Source organism: Pteropus alecto, unplaced genomic scaffold (assembly GCF_000325575.1).
Source record: "Pteropus alecto unplaced genomic scaffold, ASM32557v1 scaffold75, whole genome shotgun sequence".
Lineage (NCBI taxonomy): Eukaryota > Metazoa > Chordata > Mammalia > Chiroptera > Pteropodidae > Pteropus > Pteropus alecto.
In genome coordinates, this window is record NW_006440638.1 from 23373948 (window position 1) to 23401860 (window position 27913).

At 42.4% G+C, this 27913-nt stretch overlaps 1 protein-coding gene across 6 annotated transcripts in view; it reads right to left on the reverse strand.

Moving 5' to 3' along the window:
* Positions 1-27913, reverse strand: part of CACNA2D3 (calcium voltage-gated channel auxiliary subunit alpha2delta 3) — a 799126-nt gene that overhangs the window by 63188 nt on the left and 708025 nt on the right. For all 6 annotated transcript variants that reach the window (XR_003048003.1, XM_015593665.2, XM_025050813.1 and 3 more), the window contains 4 exons: positions 23498-23559; positions 22477-22521; positions 12585-12647; positions 9361-9431 (listed from right to left, as the gene is read on the reverse strand). Coding sequence is in view for 5 of the 6 variants with exons in the window: in XM_015593665.2 (XP_015449151.1) it covers positions 9361-9431; positions 12585-12647; positions 22477-22521; positions 23498-23559 (241 nt within the window). In the remaining variant the exon portion in view is untranslated. The remainder of the gene's footprint in view (positions 1-9360; positions 9432-12584; positions 12648-22476; positions 22522-23497; positions 23560-27913) is intronic.

A 27913-nucleotide genomic window follows, 5' to 3' on the forward strand; every position in this document is an offset into this window, starting at 1 on the left:
TCTAATCATCCCCATTTTACAGAGAGGCAGAGGAGAGGCAAATCAAGTCTCAGCCACCCTAAACAATGTGCTTAATTTCACATACCTAACAAGTGGCAGAACCAGAATTAGATGAGGGCCAAGCTGCACACATCTCACTCTGCCTTCTGCTCAGTAGCAGGTTCTGACATATTCTAGGAAATGCATAGAATCCAGCCCCATGCCCCATCCCAGAGTCTTACTGGGCAGCAAGTGCTGTCCAATATAAAGTCTCAGAATCAATGTTCAGAATCAACTTTCAACCCAAGCTGAAGGGCTGTTGTGGGGTCACTAGGCCAGTCTGGGCCAGCTGGCCGGGCTAGTGAGAGCCTCTTGCCATGGCAACCGCCCTGACGGACAGATGGCAGGAAGCTCAGGATTCTCCTGGGATCACTTTCAAAGGCTGCAGTTTACATGTTGGGGCCAAACTCAGTTGCTCTGTGGCAGCCTCCAGGCCAGGGCATCTGCCTTTCCTTTCACCAGGAGGCTCTCCTGATACCATTGCCACTGGGGGGTTACAAAACAAGTCTTCCCTGTCTTCTCCACGCTTAGCTTTAACTAGACATTGCGGAAAGAGAGACTTCCAGATCATTACTCTTTCTGAAATGATTTTGTTACTGTTTTAAATAACTCCATTTTGTGGCTACCTGTATCCTGTTTGGCTGATTATAGTTAAAGAACATGATAATTGCCTGCTTTCGTTCACCTCTGAAATAAGCCCTGAGCATTGCGCCCAGCTCAAGATTGGTGCTGTGCTGCTGCCCTCAGCAGGGGGAGTTTATTCCTGTGTAGATAGCGTGCCTTAATCTCCGTGACATCACCACCAGAGCTTATCCTTAGCATCTCTGTGCTCCCCAGACAGTTCTCTTTGAAACTTTGAGAGAAGGCAGATATGGCTTCTGAAGAAGAAACTCAAAGCAACGCCAACAAAGCCAGGGCAACCTGACGTGATGCTGAACCAGAGAGAGACTTAGGTGACAGGGCCATGACATTAGGACTTGTTTAAAGCCATTTTACTGACTCTGCTCTTTTCCAACTCGACAAAAATCACGACCAAGAACAATATTCCTTCTAAAAATCAGAAGGTCGAATTTCAAAGGCATGATGAGTTCAGCTACTTTAGACTTGTTAGTTCCTAGGAACCAGTATTTATTAAACACCTACTATGTGCCCACGAGGCCAGGAAGCCCATAACGACTCAGTGAATTAGCTCACTTTGTCTAAATAGTTTGTCTAAAAAACAAACTTGACACAGCTTACTGTTTGTAAATACAGCCCTAAAAGCAGGTCAGGGAGGCATTTGACATAGAGACCCATTGTGGGACATATTTAAGCCATTTTAAATCTAAAATTATGAGAAGCAAAGTGACTCACTAGGGTAGCATGCAAAAATATGTATTCTTTGTTGAGCTATACAATGTGTTCTCTGGGGCAGCTTTCAATATTTGTAAGCCATAGGGCACAGAGCAGGAACACAGAAAATTCTCGACAGAGGGACTGTAGCCATAGGAAGCCTTATTCGTTTTTTTACCTCTCAGAAAGCCAGGAAAGTGGAAAGCTCAATCTTTTGATCTGAGTGCTAACAGAAGATCCAAAAGGTGCTCTGCCTTCTCTCCTTTTTGCATCCGTAGCCATGTCACTCCACAGTAACTTCTCACAGAAACTGCACTGTCCTTGAAGATCATCGCACCATATCTAACACAGCAGAGGTGGCAAGTTTGCATGACCTTGGCCCTGCTGCTTTGAATGCTCCGACTGCAAATCACTAAAACAAATCTAGTCTGAGCACCTATCATTAGCAGAACACCCATCATTAGCAGACAACAGCATCATGTGGCTGCACTGGCCTGGAGCCCAGTGCATGGAGTACTGGGGCCGCTCAGGGTCCAGTGCAGAAACGGAGAGGCGAGCCGTGAGAAAAGCCTCACTCATTCTACAGATTAAGCAAAGGGTCTATCAGCACCAAATGCTTTTCACTGACAGGTGCTGATAATATAAAAAATAAAGCTGCAGATACTAATCACATTGGCGTCTCATCCAGGTAATAAAAGCAGTAACAGTAAGAAATAGTCAATTACTTTCTGCCAGCAATGTAGGCATTATTTCTGATGTCAAGGGCATGGTACATTTCATAGGAGAGGAAATGAATGCTCAGAAGATGAAGTCACTGCTCCAAGGTTATTACAGCACTGCCGAGTGGAGGGGCTGGGATTTCAACCTACGTCACCTGTTCTTTAAAGCTGTGCATTTAAACTGCTTCCCAAGCATGGAGTCCCACTAGATATCCTGCTTCTTAGGGTCTTATGGGGATAGGTCTCAGCAGAAGAATCTAGAAAATGGGATGTAAACTTACTCTCAATTCCTAAGACCACTTGTGAGCATACCAGTTGGCATTTGTTCAAAATAGCAATTCCCAACCCTGCCTGTCCTTTAGAATCACTGGGGGAACTTAAAAAATTTCATATATATGCTGAGGTCCAGGCATCACCCCTCCTCCCAAGATTTCATTGGTCAGGGTTGGCCCTGGAAAGCCTAAGGAGCTTCCAGCATCAGAATCACCTGTGTCTCCACGCTGAGCAGAACCTTGGTCTCCCAGCCACACCAGCTTCAATGTTAGGTCAAAGGATAACATGAATGGGTGCCGGGAGGTGCACCTATTCGGCGGTTTGTTTGCCCATTCGCCTGCCCCTTCCATGAAAATTATCTTTATTTGGTAAACCAAAGGGGAAAATGGAATCATGATTAATACCACATAGAAAAGATTAAATTTCATTTGCTTCTTTGAGTAAGAAATGCAAGGAAACGGCTGAATTCTGCTTGGGGAATGAGTTAAGACAAAACCCATTTGAGGCCTGAAACTTGGAGGCTGGAGGAGCTTCCTGGGCTCTGTCAAGCTTGGGAAGCCGTGTCTACAATTCACAGCAACTGTACCAAGGTAACGCCAGTGCGGCGCTTAGCACAGTGTGGGGCTCATAACTGCAGCTCCGTACACCAGTCCGTAAGGGTGCCAGCATTGCCATTGTTGCTACTAGCCGAACCCAGTGGGTGTTACTGAGTATTCCTGCTTTCATTGCTTGGGATCAGGCACCAGGGACAGATGAGTTAGATGGTGGCTATGACCATTTCTGTTCAGGACTACACTGGTCATGTGGGGCGTGGGGGACACTGTGAGTGGCGAACACAGCCACATCTCTGGAATGTTTTCAGAGTGGATTTCACAGGGGTGACAACATGAGGCCCCCAAATTAGTATTTTCAGACTTCCTTCACGTAAAAGAGAAAGACTTGTATCTTTAATCCCTTGTTATATTGCAATTTCCTATTATTTCTAGTAGAACTTGCTACTAACTGATACATTAGACTCCTGGTTTGATTGAGGAACTTTCTTTTGCTACCTCTTGAAGCAAAACAAGCATGAATGTGAAAAAATATCTCTGCAGAATATACTTTTGTCTACTCCAACTATGGGAAAAGATGAGCGGTGATTAATAGACCACGGTCTGCAATCTGGAAACCAAGAGTCATGAGTTCAAACTTCATCTTCCTCCCTCACTGCTGTGGGTGAACTTGGACAAAAAATAAAATAAAATGCTTGGAAAAAAAAATAAATAAAATGCTGGGAGCCTCCACTTCCAGTCTGTCTTTTGTCAAGTGGAAATAATGATAGTAGTTACTTCATGGAGTTGTTATGGGGATTAATTAAGGTAATGCAAGTAAACTGCTTGAAGTAATGGCCTGTAGTTAGTATTCAATAAATCGGACATGCTATAATCATGATGAAGTTGAGGGCAGCTATTGCTATTGTTGTAACCGGGCATCGTCAAGTAGCAGCTTTCGGATTTTAAAGAGTGGTCCATTGGAATTTCCACATCTCTGCACTCCAGAAAGTTTGGCCCAGAAACACAATTGTCCAAACCAATCCGTCTTTTTCTTCCCTTCAACACCACCTTTGACTTCTGTGGCCACGGTCAGGTCCACAGGAAGCCAAGAAGCCATTACGTTCATAACCTAAGTTGTTGAGTACTAGACATCAGTAGGGCAGTCGGCATTGAAGGAGAGCAGACATCTACATAAGAGACTTCTCTTTGAACACTCTCTAGACTCCAAGGCCAGGGCATTCACAGAAATGCAATGTGATTACCAAGGGCAGGGAAAGCTCCTTGTCACCCACGGTCGTGCCAGGGCAGTTCCATCATACCGAGACAGAAGTACAAATGGCCCCACTCTTGAATTCTCCCTGATGTGTCACCCTTCTAGAGAGGCTATTTAAATAGCAGAAGGACCCACACGAGGAATTCTACACAAGTCAACTATGTTAATGAATGTGTGTGGGATGAGGAGAGGAGGACATTCCCCGGGCTCCATGGGGAACATATAAATAGTCTTGAGGGGTGAGAGCTCAGGCATGCTGCACCAAGCACAAAACAAACAATCCAGAACGAAACAGAAAAGACACAGCCAAGAGAGACAGGAACTATCAGTAGCTCCCAAAGTAGAAACAAATTATTAGCAAACAGTCCCGTTTCTCTGTAAGCCAAAGGCCAGGTGTGCCCCTTTGGTCTTTCCTTCCTCAAGCTTAATTAGATAGACAAAGAACAAGGGAAGACCCCTTGGCAGAGAACACAAGAATGTTTGCTAGAAGCGTGCATTATTCCATTTAACCCTCACTTGCAGATATATGACTAATTCTTCAGTTCTATTTTGCTGCAGAGAAAAGTAAAATTTAGTGAGTTAAAGCTGCCAAATTTCAGGCAGTAACAAAGTGTGCAGCATCTAGACCGGTACCCAGGTACTTTCAACTTAGTATTTCTTGACCCTGGTTAAGTACGAGAATCAAGTGGATGCTTTTAAAAAGCATCAATGCCTGGGCTTCGTCCTCAGAAGAACTGAATATGAATCTCTTGGAGTGCAGCCCCAGCATTCACCGAAAAGCTTTCCAAGAGATGCTAACAGAGGCCAGGCCCATAGGCCCACCCGCAAGGCTGTGCTGTGGAGGAAACTGCTGTGCAGTGACCACCTTTGGGGGAGGGAGGGGGGCGTCATTAGTGACTAAAAGAAGTACATATTAAAAAAAAAATCTCAGTCTTTTGGAGCTCTTATGCAAGAACTAATCCTACGTCCTGTTTGCAATAGTTTTGTAATTTGCAAAGCATTTTCACATATCTTTGTTTTAGTTGATTCTCACGAAATCCCCTGAGGTACCAATTTTGGTGACTAAAAAACTGAGGCTCAAAGAGACCGAGGAATCTGTCCAAGACCGCATGGTGGCGATTCTCACGCTCAACTTGAATCTCCTTATTTCAAGTCCAGTGTATCACAGAGGCCCTGTCGGGAAGCTTGAATACTCTCCCATGTCTGGCTATATATATTTTTTCACTTTTTCCTGGATATTTGACATTGACTTTGCATCACTGGGGGCAAGGAAGGTGGGGGAATAAATGAATTCTAATCAGAATATTTTGGAACTAGGTTTTCTCTCACTAGTTGTAAGAGGGGCGGCATCATTGCTGGTGGGCACCACAGAGCGTGGATGTTAAGAAATATGAATGTAAGGCTCTTGCCAGACACGAACAAGAGCGAAACAGAGAAAGAGCTAAAATGAAAAACCCTAAATGAGTCATTACTCAGGGAGTCCACTTACTTCCTACGATAAGAATGAAAAAATATTTGAAGCTCTCTGTTTGAAACACAAAAAGGCTGACCAGGCATATAGTATCGTATGAGAAAACACGTGAAGCCTGGGAACGTGGCTTGGTTCAACGATTTATCAACTTCAGCTGAAAGAAATCTGGGTGATCTTATCACTCAGCTGGCCTCCCATCCTGAAAGTTCTGTTTGTCCAGATAAGACACTGCTGAGACGACCTCTTCCTTGGCTGTCCTTCATTTCTCAAACAGAACTGAAGGAAGCTCCACGGACTATACCATGCTATCGTACATAGAACCAGGTCCAGCGCAGGAGCTAGAAAATTCTCTCTGGGCCCAGACTGCAGGATGTTTGAAACGAGCTCTGTTACACAGAGACTTGGGGGCAAGTTGTTAACCTTTCTAAACCTCATTATTTCCATCTATAAAATGAGTATATGTACACCCGGGGTCGGCTTCATGGGCACACAGCCTGTGTATTTGCACAGAACCCTGCACTTAGAAGGGCCCCATGCTTGGTTCAATGCTCTGCTGTCGCTGTCTTGAAATTCTTGACACTTTTTGAACAAAGGGCTCTGCATGTTCATTCTGCACTGCGCCCCGCAGATTGTACAGCTGGTCTTGTTCATAACTGTTTTCACAGAGTTGTCAAAAAGGACTGCAAGGGGTAAGATCTGTCAGGTGACACCAAGGCCTGGTGCATGGAAGGTGCTCGGGGAAGGTAGCCATGATGATTATGATTTTCATACTGCTGTAGTGACTGGTATGTTTTCTGGCCCCTGGATGCTACGTCAGGTGCAAGCTGGGTAGATAGGGTCAAGTCAGAGACTCAGCTAAAGCGACCAAGAGTGACCATTCTGTCTCTTAGATTGTTCGCCCATGCTGCTGCAGAGCTTTCTCAACGCTCCCTCAAGTTGGCCATTTGTTCACACAGATCAGTGGCTTTCTTTCCCTTCAATGTGGCACTGCAGATGTGGAAGTGGATGTTCTTTCCCTCTGATGTCACTGCTCAGTAGAATGGCTGTCAGGTCACCAGGCAAGTGGCCAAACAATCCACTGCTACACAGGCAAGTGTCAGAGAGAGGCAGCAAGTATGGAGCAGGGGAGGGAGACAAAAAAGGAGGTTGATAAAGGGAGGCAGTATCCTTCTCTTTGAGCTCTGTCTTTCTAGGTGTAGGGTTTTTATACACGAAACTCATTTTTTAGGACTTGGTCTAAGCAGATCAAATCAAAAACTTTGTGTCACCCTGGCACTGATCAAGATACTGGGATCAGAGGTCATCTCGGTGAACCGTTCCCGAGCTTTACCTGGGTTCAGCCGTGTCGCCAGAGCAACTCAGCCTCCATGTATCTTGTGTTTGGGATTGAGGCTCGGTTTAACATGGTGCATGACTCCTGTCCCAGAGCACTGTCAGTTACTTCTGGGTACATTCTTTCAGTGCTTCTGGAATACAGATCTTTTCACAAAAAGACTGTCAACCTATGCTGTGAGTAAGCACTGCATGCTGGAAGGGGCAAGGGCTTGAAGGTCTGATTTCGAAAAGGACTGCAGGACCCCAGTACTGGAGACCCCATCATCAGGTGTCCTGGGAAGCCTGTTGTGAGAAGTGTGAATGCTGAAGAAGCACTACCTGGTGCCAAGCAGAAAGCAAAGCCAAGACTAAGCAAAGATCCACAACCACAAAAGTCACAGCAGCAGCTAGCAATTATTGAGCCCTTAATATATGCCAGGCACTGTGTAAGAACTTTATGCTTATTATTATCTCATTAACTCTGACAGCAACCCATGGAAGTAATTATTATTATCATCTTCATTTTCCCCATAAGAAAACCAAAGTTTGGAGAGGTAACCTGATTTATTCTCAGTCATGCAGCAAGGAAATGTCAGAGCCAGGATTTGAACCCAATCCATCTGACTCCAAAACCCAGACTCTCCTTGCTCTCCTGGCCTCAGGGAAGGGGGCCCTTCAAAGAGGCCTGGGAGATTTGTCAACTAACTCCCAGATGACAGCAGTTACTGTTAAAATACAGAAAAGCCCCCAGCCCTTCCCTTTTTTTCAAAATGTTAGCTACTCTCAGAGTAAAAAGAAAGTTCTAGATTCACGCCAACCATTTTTCACTCACGATAAGGAGACTAGGATTTTAAAATTCCACTACAACCTTTTTTTTTCTCCCACCAAACTGTTTAAAAGAAATATCCAAGAGGGAAAAAGAAAGAAAAAAAAAAGATTTTGTTAAAGAAGTTGAAAAATATGCTTTCAAATGAGAAACATGTGTGTGATTATTCTTCATCTTTTGTCTCTCCCCCCACCCAAACTCCAAGTTGAAAACAAGCTAACATGATACAAATGTATACATCCACATAAAGATATGAAAAACTAGAGGTGCCCTGGATGGCAGACAATCCAGAAGCTGTCCCGGGAAGCTTTAGAAAGTCCAGGAAAACTCCACAGTAACCCAAGCCCAGTTCCAAGCAGTTTTCAAGCATATGTACAATGACTACTGGCAAAAAAGTTAAAAACTGTGGTTGAATTTGAAAAAGGGAATTGAGCAGGAGTGAACACTCCTGCTACAGGCAGGCCTGAGAACAAGTGTGTCAGAGATTGCAGAAGTGCTGAAGTTAAGCCAACTTTTTTTTATACCATTTCTTTATTCCCTCCTTCTGGCACAAACAAGCTATGGAATCTCAAAAATTGGGTCATCATTTTTGAATTCCCTGCTTTCAGCACAGTGCTCAGTTGGTCTTGTTGACTGGCTTAAAAGTCTGATTTCCTGAGCTAACACTTCCTGGCCATTCAGCTGCAGGAGTGCAATAAACTGGGAGACTGCCTTTCCCACTGGCAGCCAACATGCAATGGTTCTTGCAGGCAAGCCGAGGTCCATCCTTGTATTTCCTGCTATTACATATTTAACAGCATCAAATATGCCCATGAAAGAACCACTTCAAAGGCTGCCATTTCCTGGGAAGCCAAGAGAAGGGAGACAGGTTGACTCCTGGAGGACATTCCTGGCATCCTGATTTCATAGGGTGATGGCTTTTCCCGTAGGCCTTGGTGCTCCCAAGAACATGCCTGGCCCTCCCCGGAGGGACACAGTGAGGAAGGTGTCCTATACGAGCTTCACTTAGGGTCAGTGAGAGCTCTCAGGACCCGGTTGAGTAGTACATGTCACCAGTGGAATTTGGCAACATCTTGGTTTTCTTCTAGCAGCAGATGTAAATTTACCTCCATTTGGGAGCAGGTGTTGAGTCCTTTCACTTGATTTTCTAAAATTATATCAGCGAGTCCCTAAATATCACTTTCCATCCCTGATTTCCAGATTTCAAGCAAGCGTCCCTGGTTTGTCAATGTGAGACAAAATACACTCCTCCCGCTGACCAGGTGAAAACGTGTTTCCTACTCTTCTGCAGTCACTCGTTTGAGACTGACATTAACTGTGTCCCAGCGCAGGCTCCAACTTCAATATTGGCCTCCAATAAACTCTATGCTGGGTGAGCAGGAAACTCATTGTGAGCTGTGGTTCTAAGACTCTTAACACTCATGCAAGAGGAATCAAATTTCAGTGAGATCTTCTGGAGCACAACACAAGTACAAACCAGCCATGGGGTCAAGTCTGGGCTTGCTTTATTTGACCTTGGTTTGTTTTATTTTATTTAGGCAAACTTTCTCGGAGGGCGCAGAGGACCATAAAATCCTTACCTTTTAAAGGAGCCCATTGTTAACAATTTGTTCATCACAGCTCCCTCGACCTCACCAAAAAAGTCTCCAGTCTGTGAGGAAGAAGAGAAGACTCATGAGGAAGTGGAGATGAATAACAAGCCCAAACACCAGAGAAGAAAGAAAAATGGACACAGTCTGTTCTGGAGCCGATAGGGGCAAAGGCAGGTTTTTAGGACTGCTGTTACACGAAAGTGGAAAAGTGCCTAATAGTCATGAGAAGTCATGGGATTACAGAGCAACCTAGTAAGCAGATGTGATTGTCCCACAATGCACGGCAGAGGCGGAGCAGTGGAGAGGGGGTTCACATCACATAACACATGCCAAGTGCTGGAATTAAAACAAATGTACACATGCGCCTGCGCGAGCACGTGTGCACACGCACACACACACACACACCACACCATTACCCTTGGATGGAGTAAGCATTAATCTGCACTCAATCCTTTGTGATTAAAACACTACTTCATACAGATAAAAAACAGGCCGTGAAAAGGACTTCCTAAGCAGTAATAAAAAGAATTGTTTATAATTCCTGAATGACCTGTTTAGGGAAATACAGCAATCCTCTTCATCGGCCCTATAAATTTCCTACAGTTGAGAATATGTCCTTTCTCAAAATCCCTTTCTGAAGAACATTCTTATTTTGTACATTGAGAAGGAATAAGACAGTCCAGCCCCTTGAGGACACAGCACGGTCGATCAGATTTCAGTGGCCTACCCCTACTCCGGGCTGTCTTCAGGGCATTTGAGGTCGAGTAGTCCTTCCCCATCACCAGGCTGATGCTTTTGCAAATTTGCTTCATGGGGCTGGTCGAGATTGCAGACTCTGAAGGGTGGATCGAAGGATTAACATCCTCGTGCATCCCTCCAGATTGCTGGAACCAGTAATACCAGGGTCTGATGGGGGCGGGGGCGTGCAGTACAGCAGAACTGAGCTTAGGGCAACAGCTGTCCTCTGCCAACACCCTGGAATGGGTTGGTGCAGACCAGTAGAGAACCCCTATGTCTACTGCGACTGCTCTGAGGATTTACAGCTTATGTGTGGGTGGGTAGAGGGCAATACTCTAAGAGCCTGATTAATACATTCTGTAGGCTTTATAGTAACTAAATCCCGATTCCATGACAACTGAGTGATTTCAATCAGGTTCCTCGGACGTATCAGGCAGAAAGGCCTATACAGACTGCCAAAAAGACAAGAAAGAGAGGTGGAAGAAGGAAATATTTCACTGACTGAATATTGAGCATTGCCTTTTTCACTCCAGGGACACCTGGAAACTAAATTCTGCAAGCATGAGCTGCCGCTAGAGGCGAGAAGGACATTACTATTTCATATGTGTCACTGGAGCTGGTAATTAGATGAAGAATTATCCGAACTAGGGTACAGGAAACCAGATAACCTCGAACAGGCCCTGGCAGAGCAGGCTGGGCAACACTGCAGGCCTGTTTCACAGAGCCCATATGCAGTGGCCATGGCTTTGTCAGAGTCGCGACTTCAGTGGTTCATGTTGTTGGCTAGTCCAGGGCTCATCACTGAAAGACACCCAGCACGTCCTTCCTCCCCTAGGACCAAGTTCCTATCTCAGCCCTTCACGATTATAGCAGGAGGACAGAGTTCCCTCTCACAGGTGATTAATTTGGGCTATTGTCCATCAATGAATTCTTCTACTTGTTTTCTATTGCAGTAACATGGGTTAATAACATTACATGTTTCAGGTATACAAGATTATAATTTAATATTTACATTTACTATAGCGTGTTTGCCACCGAAAGTCTAGTTTCCCTCTGTCACCATCCCCTGAATATCTCAGTGTTTTTCCTCTCAGCCAAATGGGCATATTACCCTAGGCCTATGGACTTCCCTACTCTCTCAGAGACTGGTCTTGTTTCATGGGCTTACTCCTCCTATATAATGTCCATTAACTCCAATGTCCAGTGATGTTCAGCACCTAAGAGATGGGGTGTGGGCAGTCTGAGTCTCAATAGTATGTTTTCTCTCTCATCTAAGGTGCATTTAAAAATCCCACAACAATCTCATGGATAAGAGAGACAATTAATTCTACAAGTTAAAAGCACTAGGGCCAGTGCTTAACAATCATTAAGCTCCGACCCCAAGGAGCCACACTTAAGGACAATTAATTAATTTATATATTAAGAATTAATGGGTCGATTGTACTGTTGACTACTAGAGAATTTCAAATGATGTAAATAAGACTTCATTATAAAATGTGAGCCTCCTCAAATATTAGAGTCAGAAGAAGCCTTATGTAGTCAACGATCCTCCTTTTAGAGCTCGCCTGATGGCCCAGACAGGTTAAGTGATGCACACAAGATCTCAAAACTAGTTAAAGAAGAGAGCTTACACAAGAAACCCTCTGCCTTCACCTCTATATTACACAACACTCCTAACCATGCCTGTTTTGCTCTTTTAATAGGCTGATTTAATTTCTTATTGCAAAATAGTTGTAATGCAAGGTTTTAAAAGGGAAACCTGTGTTTCCCTATTGCAATGCTATTGATTTTAACTCTTATTTTGATTTCTAAATACACTGCATACTTACTTCTATGCTCAGCCCCATAGCTTTTTTTTTTTTTTTTTTCCCATTTCTTTCCCTCCTGCCCCCACATGGCTCAATCAAATGAAGAACATTCTTTGTCTATCTCTGGATCCTTATCCCTCAATGTTGAGAGCCCAAATTAATCCTTAAACTTAGATAACTGACATTTTTAAAAAGTAAAAACCAGAAAGAAAGCCATAAAAAATAATTACATTGGGATATATATATATATATGTGTGTGTGTGTGTGTGTGTGTGTGTGTGTGTGTGTATGTATATCTGTGTCTGTGTGTATATATAAATTATATATATATGAAGATAAAATATCAAAAGGAGGAAAACTCCTTAAAATTGCCCAAGCTCTTTAAGGCACCTCTACCCTTGAGGCAAAGAGTTCTATAAATTGAATATTTTATGAGTGAGAGAGCAGACCCTGGGCTCTGTATCCCCTCTCCCACCACTTTGGGGCCTGCTGAGAAGTAGGCTGAGACATTCTTAGAAGGATGGAAATAAGGTTTTATAATCTCCTGCTATTACCTCTTAAATATAGATCATTGTCTAGAAGTTTTAACACCATCATTTGTTTTCCTTGACCCAAGCATGTAATAATGAGTGCCTTACTTTGAGTTGGTAGAAATTTCTCACTCACCTGTGTGTAGTCTTCAGACACCAGAATAAATCCATTATTGTCTATGAGGTAACAGTTCACAGTCTAGAAAATAAAAATACCACAGTTTCAACTTTGTATCCTCAGACTGCTTTTACACAAAATGACGTACTTCCAACTTGAGAGAAACCTATTTTAGGGTGTTTTTGGAGAATGGAAATGCCTGCTGGCTGTAGGATTGAGTGCTGTGGTTAAGCCAACCCCACATCTACTTCACAAAACTAACAGAAATAAAACACCGAGCAAACCTGAACATCCTAGATTAGGATAAAAAGAATATACATTTAAAAAGTTATTAATTACGGTTTCTCTTCCTTATTTTCCCCCTTTATATGACTTGAATAATATTTCCCAAGAACAAAGTGTTCAGAGGCCCCAAGCCTGTATTCATAATAGTTGAGGTACAGGCTGTTTTGAAAGCAAAACACCAGCACAATGTCATTACTCTAATGATGTATTAATGAAAACACCGTGTCAGCTCAGAAGACCATCAGGGGACCAGGTAGTATTTTTTAATTTGTTCATAGACTTAGGCAGGGAGGGAAGGGGCAGACTTCTGTTAAAGGGGCCCCTCAGGCCTCCTAAAGGTTTTCAAACTGTGTTTTTAATTGGGAGCTGGATATGGAGGCAGGGCTGTTAGCTTTTGGTAGCTCAGACTTATAAATTGTGGAAAGCAAGGTAAACCCAAACCTCTGCTTCCCCCACACTACTTTAATCTCAAGTGAATGATTTGCTACAGGCTAAGTTTTAATTACAGTGCTGTGGAGTTTAAACTTAAGGTTTAATTCCGTCCTTGATGTAACTCAGTTTCTATTTATTGCAGCTTTACATACCAACTGCAACATTTAATTTGTAACATATCTTTACCCTGAGCTAAATTCCCCCTAGCTCCAGGCCACCGCAGGGCTGGTGTTTTCTGGGGTATTTACCTATCCATAGAGTTGGTTTTAGTCAGGCACAAAAAGCACAGCACTGAGTTGGTCAGAAAGAGTCATCTTTTATTACTAGGCAGTGGTGGAGAAGCAGCAGAAAATGAAAAGCCCTGCTAGCACCTTTTATGAAAGAGTTGGCTGTTTTGGTGAGCGATGAGGTTTCTCTCGGTTATTCAGAGGGGCCAGATGAATGACTATGTGAAGACTGCTATTTGAAGAAACTCTTAGCTGCATGGATACTGCTTTGGTCCTGGTGGGAATTTTGACAACGTTTCTCCATTTTCAGGAGACAGGATTATGGAAGCAATCTCATCGAGATGAGAGCTGTGCTGTCCAATATGGAAGCCATGAGCTATATGCATATTTGAATTTAATTTTAAGTGAATTAAAATTAAAAATCCAGTTCCTCAGTTGTGCTAGTCGCATTCAAGTGTTTCATACCAGCTGTAGCTAATGATTATAATTTTGGACCTTTCCATCACCGTAGAAAGTTCTTTTAGAGAGCAGTGTTTCTTTTTCTTTCTTTTTCCTTTTTCCTTTCTTCCTTCCTTCCTTCCTTCCTTCCTTCCTTCCTTCCTTCCTTCCTTCCTTCCTTCCTTCCTTCCCTTCGTTCTACTTTAAGTCATAATCAGAGAATTTGCTCAGAAGTCCTCGCAAGTTTCAGATCCCTCTACTGTCCTTCTTCCCTCCCTCCCTCCCCTTTCTTCCCCTTCCGTCCCTTCCGTCCCTTCCTTCCTTCCTTCCTTCCTTCCTTCCTTCCTTCCTTCCTTCCTTCCTTCCTTCCTTTCTATTATATTAGTACTCCAATGAGTTTTAATCCAGTTTACATTGGATCATATTAGACAAATCTATATCCTTGTTTATTTGAATGTCATGATACCCATTTTGCAAAGCTAGATACTGAAGCAAAGATCTGGACACCATTCAATCAATAAATACATGTTAAATATAGGAGCAGCCTCCATATTCAGATATTGACTCTCTGAATCCTGCCAAGTGTGTAGAGAATCAAAAGTCATTATAAACCACCCCCAACCCTAATTATAAAATTAGTTCCTACTCAAACATTCCTAGCCAATTAGTACTGTTGTTATTAGACCTATATCTTTGGTCACTATCTCTCTGTTTATAGAATATTGTAAATATTGGACAATATAACGCAGATACAAGCAAACAGATTATAAAGTCAATGGAAAATCTTGAGAAAGAGGTGAGTTTTCATGAAGTCCATAAAAGTGATGTTGGTGATCATCTCCAATCACATAGGAAGCCATTGGCACATTAGGATCTATCAGAGGTAACACATGAAGAAAGAAAAAAAATCACCATAGATAATATGAAAGATGGTCCCAAAGAGAATGACTACAAAAGCAAGAGACTAAGAGAGGCTCCTGGGAAAATTGACCAAACCCTACCATATTTGACTCTCCTGTGATGATTCTGAGAAAATCAAATGTAAAGCAAAAGATCCTATATTGTGATATTTTACAGTTGTATCAGAAATATTACATGGTTGACCCTTGAACAACATGGGTTTGAACTGTGCCGGTTCACTTACATGTGGATTTTTTTTTCAATAAATACTGTAAATGTGTTTTTTCTTCCTTATGATTGTCTTATATTTTCTTTTCTCTAGCTTACTTTATTGTAAGAATCCAGTATACAATGCATATAAAATGCTAAACATGTGTTAATCAACTGTTTATGTCATTGGTAAGGCTTCCAGTCAATAGCAGGCTTCTAGTAGTTAAGTTTTGGGGAGTTGAAAGTTTACAAAATTTCAACTCTGTGGGGGGTTGGTGCCCCCAACCCCTACAGTTATGAACTGTACTCTCTACTCCAGAACTTCACTAAATTTATTTCTTTGTTTGGAAAATTGAGTACAACTGCAATTATAACCTAAATTTGTTAAATAAAATAAATGTATCTTCACAATTTCCACTTTGTTTAGAAACGAAACTTCAGTGAAATGTTTCATTATTTGCTGAAAATGGTTTTTGGAAATGAGGACCTCTGTGCTCCTTATACTGGCCAGCAGTGGGTGAGATCGAGTTTGGACTGGCCATTAGGGGGCTCACTTCTGACGCGCCCGCCCTGGCTCCCACTCCGAGCTGGAGCGGAGGGAACAGAGGTGAGTCCTAGAGCAGGAGAGAAGGCTGTTTCAGCTCCGAACTTGGCACATCAAGTTGTAGGAGTAGAATGATGGCAAGCTCGGGGCACACCAGTTGAAAACTGTCATGCAAAGAAGTTTTTCTTAAAGCATGTGATCCTTTCTAATAATAATAAGATGACTTAATAGACTTAAGAAAAGAATAACAATAAGATGAAGAAAGAAGAATGGCAGTTACAGGTTAACATCAACTCATGCAAATCTTACTTGTCACACTGCCAAGTAGGAGTTATTTTCTTGGACAGAGGAGAAAACTGAGGTCCAGAGATGTTACCGTCCCCAAGGTCAGACAGTGAAGAAAGTGGGACCTGAATCCAGTGCTATGTGACTCCAAAGCCCACTGCTTCCACCAGCCGACCCCCTCTGCTTTACCAAAGACAATAGGACACAGGTACGATCCCGGGTCCTGCCGGCTGGTGGAAGGTTTTCCTTGTTTAAAAAAGCAAGATCTCATCTGCCACATGTCACCAAAGGAAACAGGACAAACAGCAAAAAAAACTAGCCAGACCAGTCAAGAAACTAAGTATCTGAAGTGTTATTTTCATGGCTGAAAACAAGTAAAAACAACAAAAATGACTGGTGTTTGGGGTCACTTGGTAAAGTGGTATTGATCTCAATTGTATGTCCCTGGACTCCCCAGGCACACGATTTTTAAGTTAATATCTGAAACCAAGAGGCTTAGTCAGACACGGTTGAAGGGGATTTTCTGTACATCCCCATTACTTGCTAAGAAACAATCTATGGAAGGGGAAAAAAAAACGCATTATACACTAGAGTATAAAAGTACATTTTATGATACACTTATTTTGGTTAGATTGGTCTGCATCCTACCAGTTGATGATGAGAAGAGAAACAGAGGATTGACCAAGGCTCCTAAAAGATTCTATGCCTAATATTCCACTTGTCACAAAGGTGCCTTACATTTTGTTCCAGTACAGCAGGCATGTTCTTCTGGGTAAGGGCTGGGAAACAGCATTTGCTTCATCTATACTGAGTACAAACTGGCTTTTCTTGGACCATGCTTCCATTTAATAATTTTTTAATTCATTTTTTCTTCCTTAAATTAGGATTCCATGACAGGAATTTGGTGGCAGAGAAGATGCCCTACTGTACTTTAATAATGTGTGTAAACTTACTCATGTTTTGAATAGCAGGTTTACACAGATTATTAAAAGATTTGGCTACACCATTAAGCAAGAAACAGATACTTCTAACAGTGTGATTCACCAATCGCTGAGAAATCTCAGGTCAAAAGCAAGGATGCTATGCTATTGATCTATACCTGGGTCGCTGACTCTGAAAGGTGGCATTAAGTTTTCATAGTCAATACTGTTATGTCAGGTAAATTTAGTCACCATGATGACTTCTTGAGTAGACCTCACTGCCAACAACCACTTTGATTAAATTATAAATTATCATTAGGAAGTGCAGTGGAGTGGAGTAAGCCCACTGGAATTAGGTGAGTAGGATAGTGGGTTATAGTACAATCAGGACAAAATTAGCAAGATTTTAGTCTGACCAATTATTATATCTATGTCTTCACAACAAATAGTATTCAATTGCCTTCTCCATACTTCTCCTTCAATAAAAAGAAATAGAGGAAATATTTTTTTAGCTTTCCCTCACTATTCTACTTTCCCCCAAATTAAGCCAAACATCTTAGAAGGTGTCTGCTCATAACCCTGTCCAAAGGGTAGACTGACAGGCTGGAGGGCTTAGAGAAATTAGGAACTCTAAGTTTTGACAGATATTGTAAGCACCTACTCTACAGCTACCTTTGACAAAACATCTAGGGCTGAGGTTGTTTGAAAAGCACAGACATAAAGACAGAGAACGAAAGAGTCAGAGAGAAGTGTTTTTGTTTTTGTTTTTTGAAGTCATCTTTCTTCAACTATATGATGACTCAATATTGCTGAGAGTCACAAAGGCAGAACAGGCAGAACCTGAGGTTAAAGCCCAAAACCAGGCTACGGATATCTGGCAGTCACAGATGGCAAGGAAGGGTGCTTGTGGGTGAGAAGTGGAGCACCAAGCTTGCATTAACTGTAAAATGGTATGAGCCCCAAGGAGGCTAAGATACTAGCTTGAGAATCAGAGACTCTGACATTTGCTATCAGTGTGACCTTGAGCAAAGTCTGTTAACACTCTGAGTCTCAGTTTTCTTATCTGAAAGATGGAGACAGCAATGATTATTTCATAGGGTTGTTGAGAAGATTAAGTGGGAGGGTGAGTGCAAAGTGCTGAGTGGGTGTAAAGTGCATAGTGGATAGTTAAGTCCTCAAAGAACCTGTGCTTACATCTGTAAACAGCAAATAATGTTTATTGGTCACCTACTGTATGCTATCTTTACAAGTATCCTAATGCTACAAATTTAGAATTTCTCAGAAAGGAAAGTTGTTCTATAGTTCATAGCAAGACGTTGTGGATACAGGTTAGTTGAGCTTGGTTGCATTTTGTTCTGCCTTTTGCTTTGGGGGGGTGATTTTTGTATGTTTTGATTGGTACGACCTCAACGATGATCACTTAGAAGCCCAATATTGTGCCTGTTGTTTTCATTTGTGAGAGGGGAGGCGGAGGAGAGAAGCGACGGGGAAAGAGAGAGGAAAAAGCAGAGAGAAAAGGAAGAAGGGGGAGGGCTGGATTCTTACACCTGAGGGTGGGGCCTGAGTCTCTGCATCTCAGGCGCACATGGTGCCACTTCTTACTACCTTTCCTCCAGATGTCACAATCTGATCCCTAATATTTGGATTGTGGAACAGACTGACCCTTACTTCACATCACTTGATGTATCTTTCCATCATAGGTCAACTATCATGTCAAAATACTCTCTCTTTAGAAATAATTTTATTTTCCAATTATAGTTGACATACAACATTATATTAGTTTCAAGTGTATAACGGAGTGATTAGACATTTATATACCTTATGAAGTGATCACCCCAATAAGTCTAGTACCCATCTGACACCATACATAGTTATTACAATACTATTGACTGTATTTCCTATGCTGTATTTATAGAACTGCCAATTTGTACTTCTTAATCCCTTCACATTTTTCACCCATCCTCCCAGCCCCACCTCCCACCTGGCAACCATCAATTTGTTCTCTGTATCTATGAGTTTATTTCTGTTGTGTTTGTTCATTTATCGAAATACCATTTTTTTGGGGGGGGAATTTCTTGCAAAGGGGTTACTTTGGACAGAAAGTGCCTGGTAGGAGTCACCTGTGCCCTTGTCCTCAAAAGCTATTCCAATGACTCTCCAGCCCCACTGGCTGGGCTGGGTGGTTGCAGAAGTGGAAGCACCTGGATACTTGATTTAGCTCTCCTCCCAGCTCTTCAAGGAGGTGTTCAGATTCTAGAGGAAATGTTCAAAAGGCCTTATAAAGTCTAATCATGATGATTAGTCTCTATTCCTTTGGAACAAGGGAGGATGGCAGCTGAATTTGAACATGAAATTTTCTACCCACTCGCTGCTCTCACACCTCCTCCAAATGCCTTAGTAGAGGAGAATCTTCACATTTTCCACTCTTTTTGCAAAATATTGTGCTCTCATCAGGAGATAATGGCTGTTGGAAAGGTGAGTGGGAGAAGAGAATGAGAGGAGTGAGGAGACAATAGTTCCTATGGGTCAGACTGACACCAGAGGTGGCATGGCCTTCTTTCTCCCTTCCTTCTGAATGGAACTACGTTTCCATAGACCACGATGACCTCTGCCACCTCCACAATACCTCACACATGGTACTTTCTGTCTACGAAGCACTTCTCTTGCTCTGGGCATTGCCTTCAATGTCATCTCCTTTATTTTCAGTTGACTTAATTGCTACTCCTCAAAAAAGCCTTCCCTGACCATCCCATGTTAGTTTAATCCATAGCACTATCACAGTTGATAGTGCCAACCAGTTAGCTCCTGAAGGACAAGGAGCCATTTCTGACTCTGCTTCTCATTGACTCCCCAGGGGTCACAGTTGATAGTGCCAACCAGTTAGCTCCTGGAGGACAAGAAGCCATTTCTGACTCTGCTTCTCATTGACTCCCCAGGGGTCAGGAGGTACCAGGCACAGAAGAGAGGCTCAGTATATGTGTCTTGAAGGAATTAGTGAGTATATGAAGTATTGCCTCTGAAGTTAACACTCACCTTAGGTGGAACAGAGCTCCTTAAAAGTCTTAGTGTTGTTGCTTGGGTCAACCAAAAATGTATTTCTATAAGATGAAAAGACATCTGGCCATACCAACTCCACTTGCCAGCCCAGGGCACCCCAGCCAAGGCCCAAGGAGTCCACTGACGGGTGAAACAGAGGGGCTGAAGTGGATCCAAGGTCAAGTGTGTCTGATAAGTCTGAGAAAGCTGGGCCAGGTCTTCAGTGCAGAGGAGAAGCCATAAGCATGTGAACTTAATGAGTCTCCACAGCTGTTTTTAATGGGGACCTGATCATTTGAGGGCAGTTGGGGGAGAGGCTTAAATAAAAGTTATGAAAGAAGACTGACACATGGAAAGAGTCTGCTGAAAGGTTGGGAAGGCAGGGCTGGCTTTTCCATTTAAAACGATGTCAACTGGTTGCCTGAAGCCAAAACTTAGAGTCAAAATGGGAAATGGATGATAGTTTCAAAGTGCCAAATGAGGGCGTCTAAGCATCACAAGCTCAGGAATCAGAGAAAATTCAATGCTTAATTTTCAAAGTGCATAAACCTTTAAATGACATTTGAATGGGGATTTATCCCAATGGCTGATAAAATGATCAATAATAGTGTAGAAGGCATCTTACCTTGGGCTTACTGTGCCCAGGGGAAACTGTGAATTGCCTAAAGAGCATATTGCTGTCTGAGGTTTTAGATTCAGGTGAAACACTACTCTAAGGGAAGAAAAATTCTGCAGACATTTTTGGTTTATTGCTAACATTTATTGAATGCTTTGCATTTGCATTTTTTCATGTGTCATCCATTCATTCCTCACTATTACTCTGTGAGGTGGATATTCCTACCCACATTGTATAGCTGAGGAAACTGAGGCACAGAGAAGTTCAGAAACTTGCCCAAGGTCACATAACTTATTACTATCAGAGTCACAATTTGAAGTTATCCTTAATCCACAGCCTGCCTGCACCTTTAACCACCATGCTATATCACCTGTGAAATCAGTCATTGAACAACAAGCATATACTGGATGCTTCTAAGTGGGAATCCATTTCTACTTAAAAAAAAAATATGTATGCTAATTTAAATTATGAATTTGATGACTATTCTAGTTGTCACTTCCACTTGTTTTTATATGTGAGGATGCACAGAGGCAGAGTGAGTTGTAAGAAAATTACTGTCTCTGGCTTTATTCATCAGGTTTTTTAACCAACTATCCATCTACCATCCAACCAACCAACTTGTAATCCAACCAACCAATTCAGCAACCCACCCAATGAGCCAACCAACTAATCAACCAATCAACCAACTATCCTCAGTTCTCTTACCATTAATTGGGATTTGTGATTGTACCTACCGTACAAGTGAATGGCTTAATCAAAATCATTATTGAGCTATATTGTTTTGAGCTGAGCACTCTCAAATGACAATAAATGTCTCAAAGACAGAGGAGAGGTTTGAGGCCACCTGTCTATCCTATGAATGGCATTCCCAAACTTACTAAAAAGGTGTCGGCTATAAAATGTCACAAGTTGCTCTTTCCTACGAGAAAATTATTTCTGATCTGACAATCAGAAAAAGTTGGGCTTTTGCTAGAAAGCCGATTGAATGGCTTTTACTCTTTGGATAGCGACTCACACAACAGTTTTGATTTTTTTAAAAAAACTGGCAGCCAGATCTTTGGGGACAGAGCATTGTTATGTTTTAACTTCTTCCTCTTTTTTATATGTCTCTATTTGTTTTTCTTTTGCTTACTTTTATGAAATATACTTCTAATCTATGTTTTCCGTGTTGAAATTATGTTTGGCTAGGATTTCTTTAATTCCTGTGGTAACTAGAAGAAATATAAATATAAGATTATTTATAAGTTCCAGTTTATGTATTGACTAACAGTTTATGTTTAGCTAGCAGAGAGAGAGAGGCTGCCAGGGCCAAAGTGAAAGGCCACTACACATCTGCTTGCTCTAAAACGTGGGGCAGAGAGTGTGTGGGACTGAGTGCTGTACAAATGTAAGTATGACATACAGACTTACAGCAGTGACACTTTTTTCTTCTATTGCTCATATGTAGGATTCAAATTCCTCTGAGAGAGAGAGCGAGAGCGAGAGCGAGAGAGAGAATGGAGGGAGAGACAGGGAGTTGTAGGAGGAAAGCACTATGCTAGAATAAAAAAAAAGTTTTGTGTTTTTAACTCCTAGATTGCCAGCTCACTTCATACGTGAAATTAAGCAAATCACTTCATTTCTCTGATCCTCAGTTTCTCCCTTTGCAAAACGGGATAACTATTCCTATCCATTTCACGGGGTTGTTATGAGGATAAAGAGATAACACATGGGGGAAAAGCTTTGAGAACTGTCACGTGAGCTTCAAGCGGAAGTCACTTTTTTTTTCTATAAAATGCCAAAATTCCAATAGTGCTGTCCACAGGACATTAAAAGCACATTTCTCCAGCTCTCATAAATTGTCTGATTGAGAGAAGAAAGAAAAAAAAGAAACAAAGCAAATACCCTTGAGTTTCAGGAGTTGGTCCAGAGCAATCTGTCAGATCTGGCTATTTATAGCGGCATTTCCTCTGTGAGATGGTACCCTCTGTCACCTCCCGTTGACCAGGACAGAAGCAGGCCCAGGAGGCCTTCTTACCTCATCATCGCAGCTGATGGAGCACTTGCCATCCAGAGAAGCACACTGTGGGTGGGAAGAAAGCATGAGAAAACATGTTACTTGGACATCCCAGGGCTGGCTATGGCTGCCACTTATTTACTTAAGGACAAGCTATAGAAGTTCTTGCCTGTTATGCAAATACCAATTTCATCTGTAGGGAAGGCTCCAAGATGAGTCTTGCCTGCCGTTGCTAGGAACAATGCCAATTCCAAATAATAATATAAAAGACAATTTTTTTGCGGGCGGCGGGGCGGGGGGGAGCATGGCTTTTTTTCATTTTAATTTACGTTGTCTATTTTAATTTATTTATAAGCAATACATTTATGTAATTATTTATTTTTTAAGTTAATTAATCACCAATGATTTTTTTTTTTTTAAAACAACTGCTCTCTGTGTGCTTAGTATAGAGTTTCCTAAAGTATCTTTATTTAAGAAACGATATATCATTCCAACATTTAGAATGGAGGCAACTTATGTGTTGCCATTTCTGCTGAAATTACTGAACAAATACCACTGACATGACTTAGTACAGAGAACATAGTATCTGGAAAGAAAATGCCCAAGATTCTCTACGGCAGAGGAGCCTCTGGCCAGGGGAGGCAGATGCATGCATGGTCAAATCTAGTGATGCAAAAGCCTTCAGAGCGTGACAAGGAGATTCACAAATAAATAACCAGGCATCTCAAGGATAGAAGTCACTATGAAAAGTCACGGAAGTCCCCAATATTTAAAAGAAAAAGTTCTCCTTTGGAAGATCATTATCTTGATCTCACAATTAAAACTGTTTATAGGAGCAAATTACCTGCTTTTCTAGCATGTGGTGTCTAATATGCTGACAGCTCTTTATTTTGCAGTAAAACGAAAGGTAATCTGAGCAGCCAGCAGTTCATTTTAGAAACATTCATCGGAAATCTGGTACTTTTAGGCTCCAGGTACCCAAATGTGAACACCTGTATAATAACAGTGCTGCTAATGCTTCGATATGCTGATTATAACTTACCTGTCTGCTGGCAGTCCAGAACTTCCTTTGGAAAAATTCAAGTTTCATCTGAATGCCTACGGCTGGGAGACATTATAAATAAAACAAGGCATTAGAGATCCTGTTACACATATTTTTTTACGATTATCATAGAAAATTATCTGTTATGGCAAGAAGCTGATATAAGCATATCAGATAAGAACTTGTAAAAACGAAATTTACAGTGATGCATACAACTAAGGCTTTTTTTTTTTTTTTAAGGTACGGAATTCTTGAGTTTACCTGTACTCACAGAACTCTTGGTATCAAGCAAACTGAGAATAGAGCAGATGGTTCTTTAGCTTAGAGACGTGTTACTTGAGTATTTCTAAAATTTATACAATTGTGGTTTACCTCCCTTCCCAACACAAGCTAAAAACAGGAATTAAAAAAAAAAGATATTCAGAAGATCACTGTTTCGTCAGAGTTCCTTTCTGGAAACTTGCATTTCTAAAATGTACACTATATATACATGTGTTCATGAGATATAAAATTTGAAAAGTGCTTGTCATGAAGCTGGCATTTAGAAGTGAGCCACTTTGCTATGATGTGACTTAGTTTTAACTGGCTCCTAGTTTTCACATCTCAAAGACCTTCTTTCCCCAGGAACTCTGAGGGAATTATGCAATTCTGTTTGTCTGTGGAAAGCTCCCTAAGACAACAGTGAATGCCAGTTCTAGTGAAAAAAAACATGCAGTAAGAGAAGAATTTAAGAAAGTGCCTGAACTTCGGGAAGCAGAATTTGGTAGATCTTCAGAGCTGTGACAAGAACAAGCTCACAACATTTCTCTCTATGAAGCCAAGACAACGTAACTATTGAAACCATTTCAGAAAGTGCTCTAGTCAGGGCAGAAAACTTGTCAGATGGTGAGAAAACTTTAGAGGATTTTGAAAAGAAAGAGTGACACTGTGCTAGAAGCACTGGACTCCCTGTGGGACACCACTTACCCTAGAGCAGTTTCGTAAACTTTAGTCCATTGCATACAACCTCTCCCATTTTTGCCCTATCTATATACCACCAGTACTGTTATTTATCTTTCCACATTTTCCCCCTTTTATTTAAGTGCTTAACGTACCTTCAACCTAAGTAATAATATGTATCAAAAGACATACACAATTACAAAGAAAAGTTCACTCGATGCTCTTAAAATCTTGCATGCCACCATGTTAGACTCCCCCATTTGGGTAATCGCTGCTGTGTTGGCTTCAGGAACTTGAAGATTCATGAAGGTCTTGAGCTATCATCCTTATAACTATCCAGTGCATTCCTACCTCCTAAAGACATTGTTGAAGTTAAGCCCTGAGACTCAAGGTTGACTGGGATCTGTACACTTGCAGAGAGTCACTTTCTATCTATGTACTTAGAATGTCAGATTCTACGATAAGACTAGAGCTAAGCAAAGCTGCAGTATGCAGAATGGGAAGTCTCTGAGACGAGCCATTTCAGCACTCTGGCTCCATCCTGCTTTGTCTTAAGTGTCTTCCACCCTATGGACCATAAGCTCCCCAAGGGCAGGGACCTGTTCATGCTCCCCACCGGATCCCTGACCCCAGCAAGGTGCCAAGCATACAAGTGATTCATTAGTAAATGCTTGCTTTCTAAAAAACCATTCAGATGATATTATAGTCAGTAGTTAGAGAGAAACATGAAGGAGTAACATTAATATGAATTATAAAGATACCCAAGTAAAAGTTTTTCAGTAGCAGTTCTCAACACATTAGAATAACCTGGAAACTTTTAAGAAAAAGTTTAGTGATTAGGAGATTCACAAGCCAATTGGTGAGTCAACTTCATGACCACGTGGTTCAGTGGCTTTCTCCAAGCAGAGCTCCAAGCTGGGGACCGAGAGGAGTGAGAGCACACGCTTCCTCTGAGTCTAGGCAGGGAGCAGGAACAAGGTAAAGAAGCCATCAGAGGCACAAACAGGGAAGTGTGGAGCACAGAGCGTGGGGCAGCCTTGGCCTAGGAGAATTGGTGAGAGCTTGTGTGCCTTCTCCCTCCACACTAAAACCAGTTAAATCAGAATTTCTGGGAGTGGCATCTAGGCATGGGTGGTTTAAGAAAAGCACCCCAGGTGACCTGAATGTGCACCCAGAGTCCAGCACAGCTGCTCTATAGGCCTTAGTGAAATGGCTATCAAGGACCTACCATGATGTGGGCCACTTTGTCAGACCACGACCTGGGCTGCTCTGCCCAGCCCTGGAGGAAATATCAGAGAATACCTGAAGGAAGCTGATTTTGGAGCCTGAGAGCTGTTTCCTGCAGTTTCAAGTGAATCTAGTCTTCTAAAATGTTTGACAGGCCTTGTCCCTGTTGGGATGAGCCAATTAAAGAAGCTGTGAACCAGAGTGCAGGCTGGGTTTTCTCAGATCCACCTGCAGGCAGAGGTGAGAGCAGGCCCTGTGCTCTCAAGAAAGGGCTTGGGATGAATATCTCTGGTTTTCCCAAAGACAGGGAGGGCAGGAGAAAGCTGGCTTCAGAGCAGAGGGCCTCAAAACTGTCTGGACATCCAATCACTGGTATCTAAGAGGAGAGTGAAGAATAAGTTTTTCTCTCTTCCTCTATTCATCTCGCTCTGCAACTCCCTTCTGCATCACTCTCCAGGCTGGCAGTCAGAGAGTATTTCTGAGGCCACCTCTCAGGGCCAACGCCAGCAGCCACGGCAGGCTTTGAGACCTTCAGGATAAAAGCAGAGGGGTCTCTGAAAGAGTTACCTCATGGTGACCTTTCCATGGTGTTTCTAGTGCTAGCAGCCCAGAGCTGTCCCGGCCTATCTATCATTTACTGAGTTCCTCCATCGGTGACCCATGCCCTTTCTGAGCACCCCTCCCCTTCTGTGGTGGAGCCCTGTTTTCACCTCCCTAATGAAGTTAGTTGCTCCCTCCTGGGTGTTTATCCATCTCACATACTTGCAGCCTGCTATCATCTGCCCCTTTCAGTCTGTACCCCAGCTCCTCAGACCGCTTTAATCTTTCCTCATGAGTCAGTCCCTCCATCCCATTAATCATGTGGGCTGCTTCTCTCTGATCTCACTCCAACAGGCTGCATCCTCTCCCTGGTCCCTGATGCCCTAAACTAGACACCGCTTCCCTTTCTCCTTACCAACTCCCTTGTCTGGACCATAAGGTTGGGGCCAGAGAGCTTGCATGCAGTCCTGACTGCCATGGGTCATCTCGGTTGTGACCTGGCTATGTTTTTGCCCACTGACCCCCGTATCCTCTCTAGAACCTCTGACCTCTGACTTCCTACAACATGTCTGCGTTTGTAGTATTTTCACCTATAAATGACTATACTTCTTTATGATTAGGAGATTCACAAGCCAACTGGTAGGTCAACTTAGTGAGCATTTGTTCTGTGGCTTTTTCCAAGCAGAGCTCCAAGCTGGGTTCCAAGGGGAGTGAGAGCACATGCTTCCTCCTAGTCTAGGTGAGGAGTAGGGACAAGGTAAAGAGGACATGAGAGGCATAAACAGAGAAGTGTGGAGCACAGAATGTGGGGTGGACTTGGCCTAGGGGAACTGGTGAGAGCTTTGTGTAAGGTAAGGCATGGAGATCTGATAAGTAGAAAAAGTTAGAACAGAGAAACAATGGTAATCCAAGTGCAGAAACAGCCCAAGCGAAAGGATGAAACCTTTTGTAGACCACCGTATCCTCTGAGGCTTGACAGAACGGGAGTCAGGGATGTGGCTATGCAGACTGAGGTCAAACGGCAAAAGTTCTTGAATGTCAAGCCAAGACACCTGAAGAGTATCCTGGAGGCCTGGGGTTGGCTCTAAGGCCAAATCCAGCCTTTGTTTGTAAATGGAGTTTTATGGGAACACTCTCATTTGTTTATATACTGTCTATGATACAAAGGCAGAGTTAAGTAGTTGCAACAGAGACCAAATGGCCCACAGAGGCTAAAATACTTAGTATGTGGCCCTTTACAGAAAAAATTTGCTAACTTGCTGTAGAGTCTGAGGAGCCATTTAAGATCTTTAAGTAGAGAAGTGTCAGGACCTCAGATTTATAGTTTAGAAAGTCCACAATGAAAGAGTACAGAGAAATGGTCCAGTCAGTGGGAGAGGAGGAGAAAGAGATGAGTTTTTTTGGCAGTCACAGCCAATGGAGACATTTGGCTAATTATCTCTTAAGCATGAACGTGATGTAAAGTGAAACACACACACACACACACACACACACACACACACTCTCACAAAGCCAGAATAACGCCCTCCCCACCACCCGCCCCGCTACAAACAAACAAAAATGCTTCAGAACAACATAGCCAGCTCTACTCAGGAAAATATATATGAGGTTCCACAAACAGAAATTTATCTTCTTCTCACTAGTTTTCTTTGTTTTGTTCCACATTTTTTTTTCTTTTTTCAACTTTTATCAGTGAAAAAAAAAAAACAT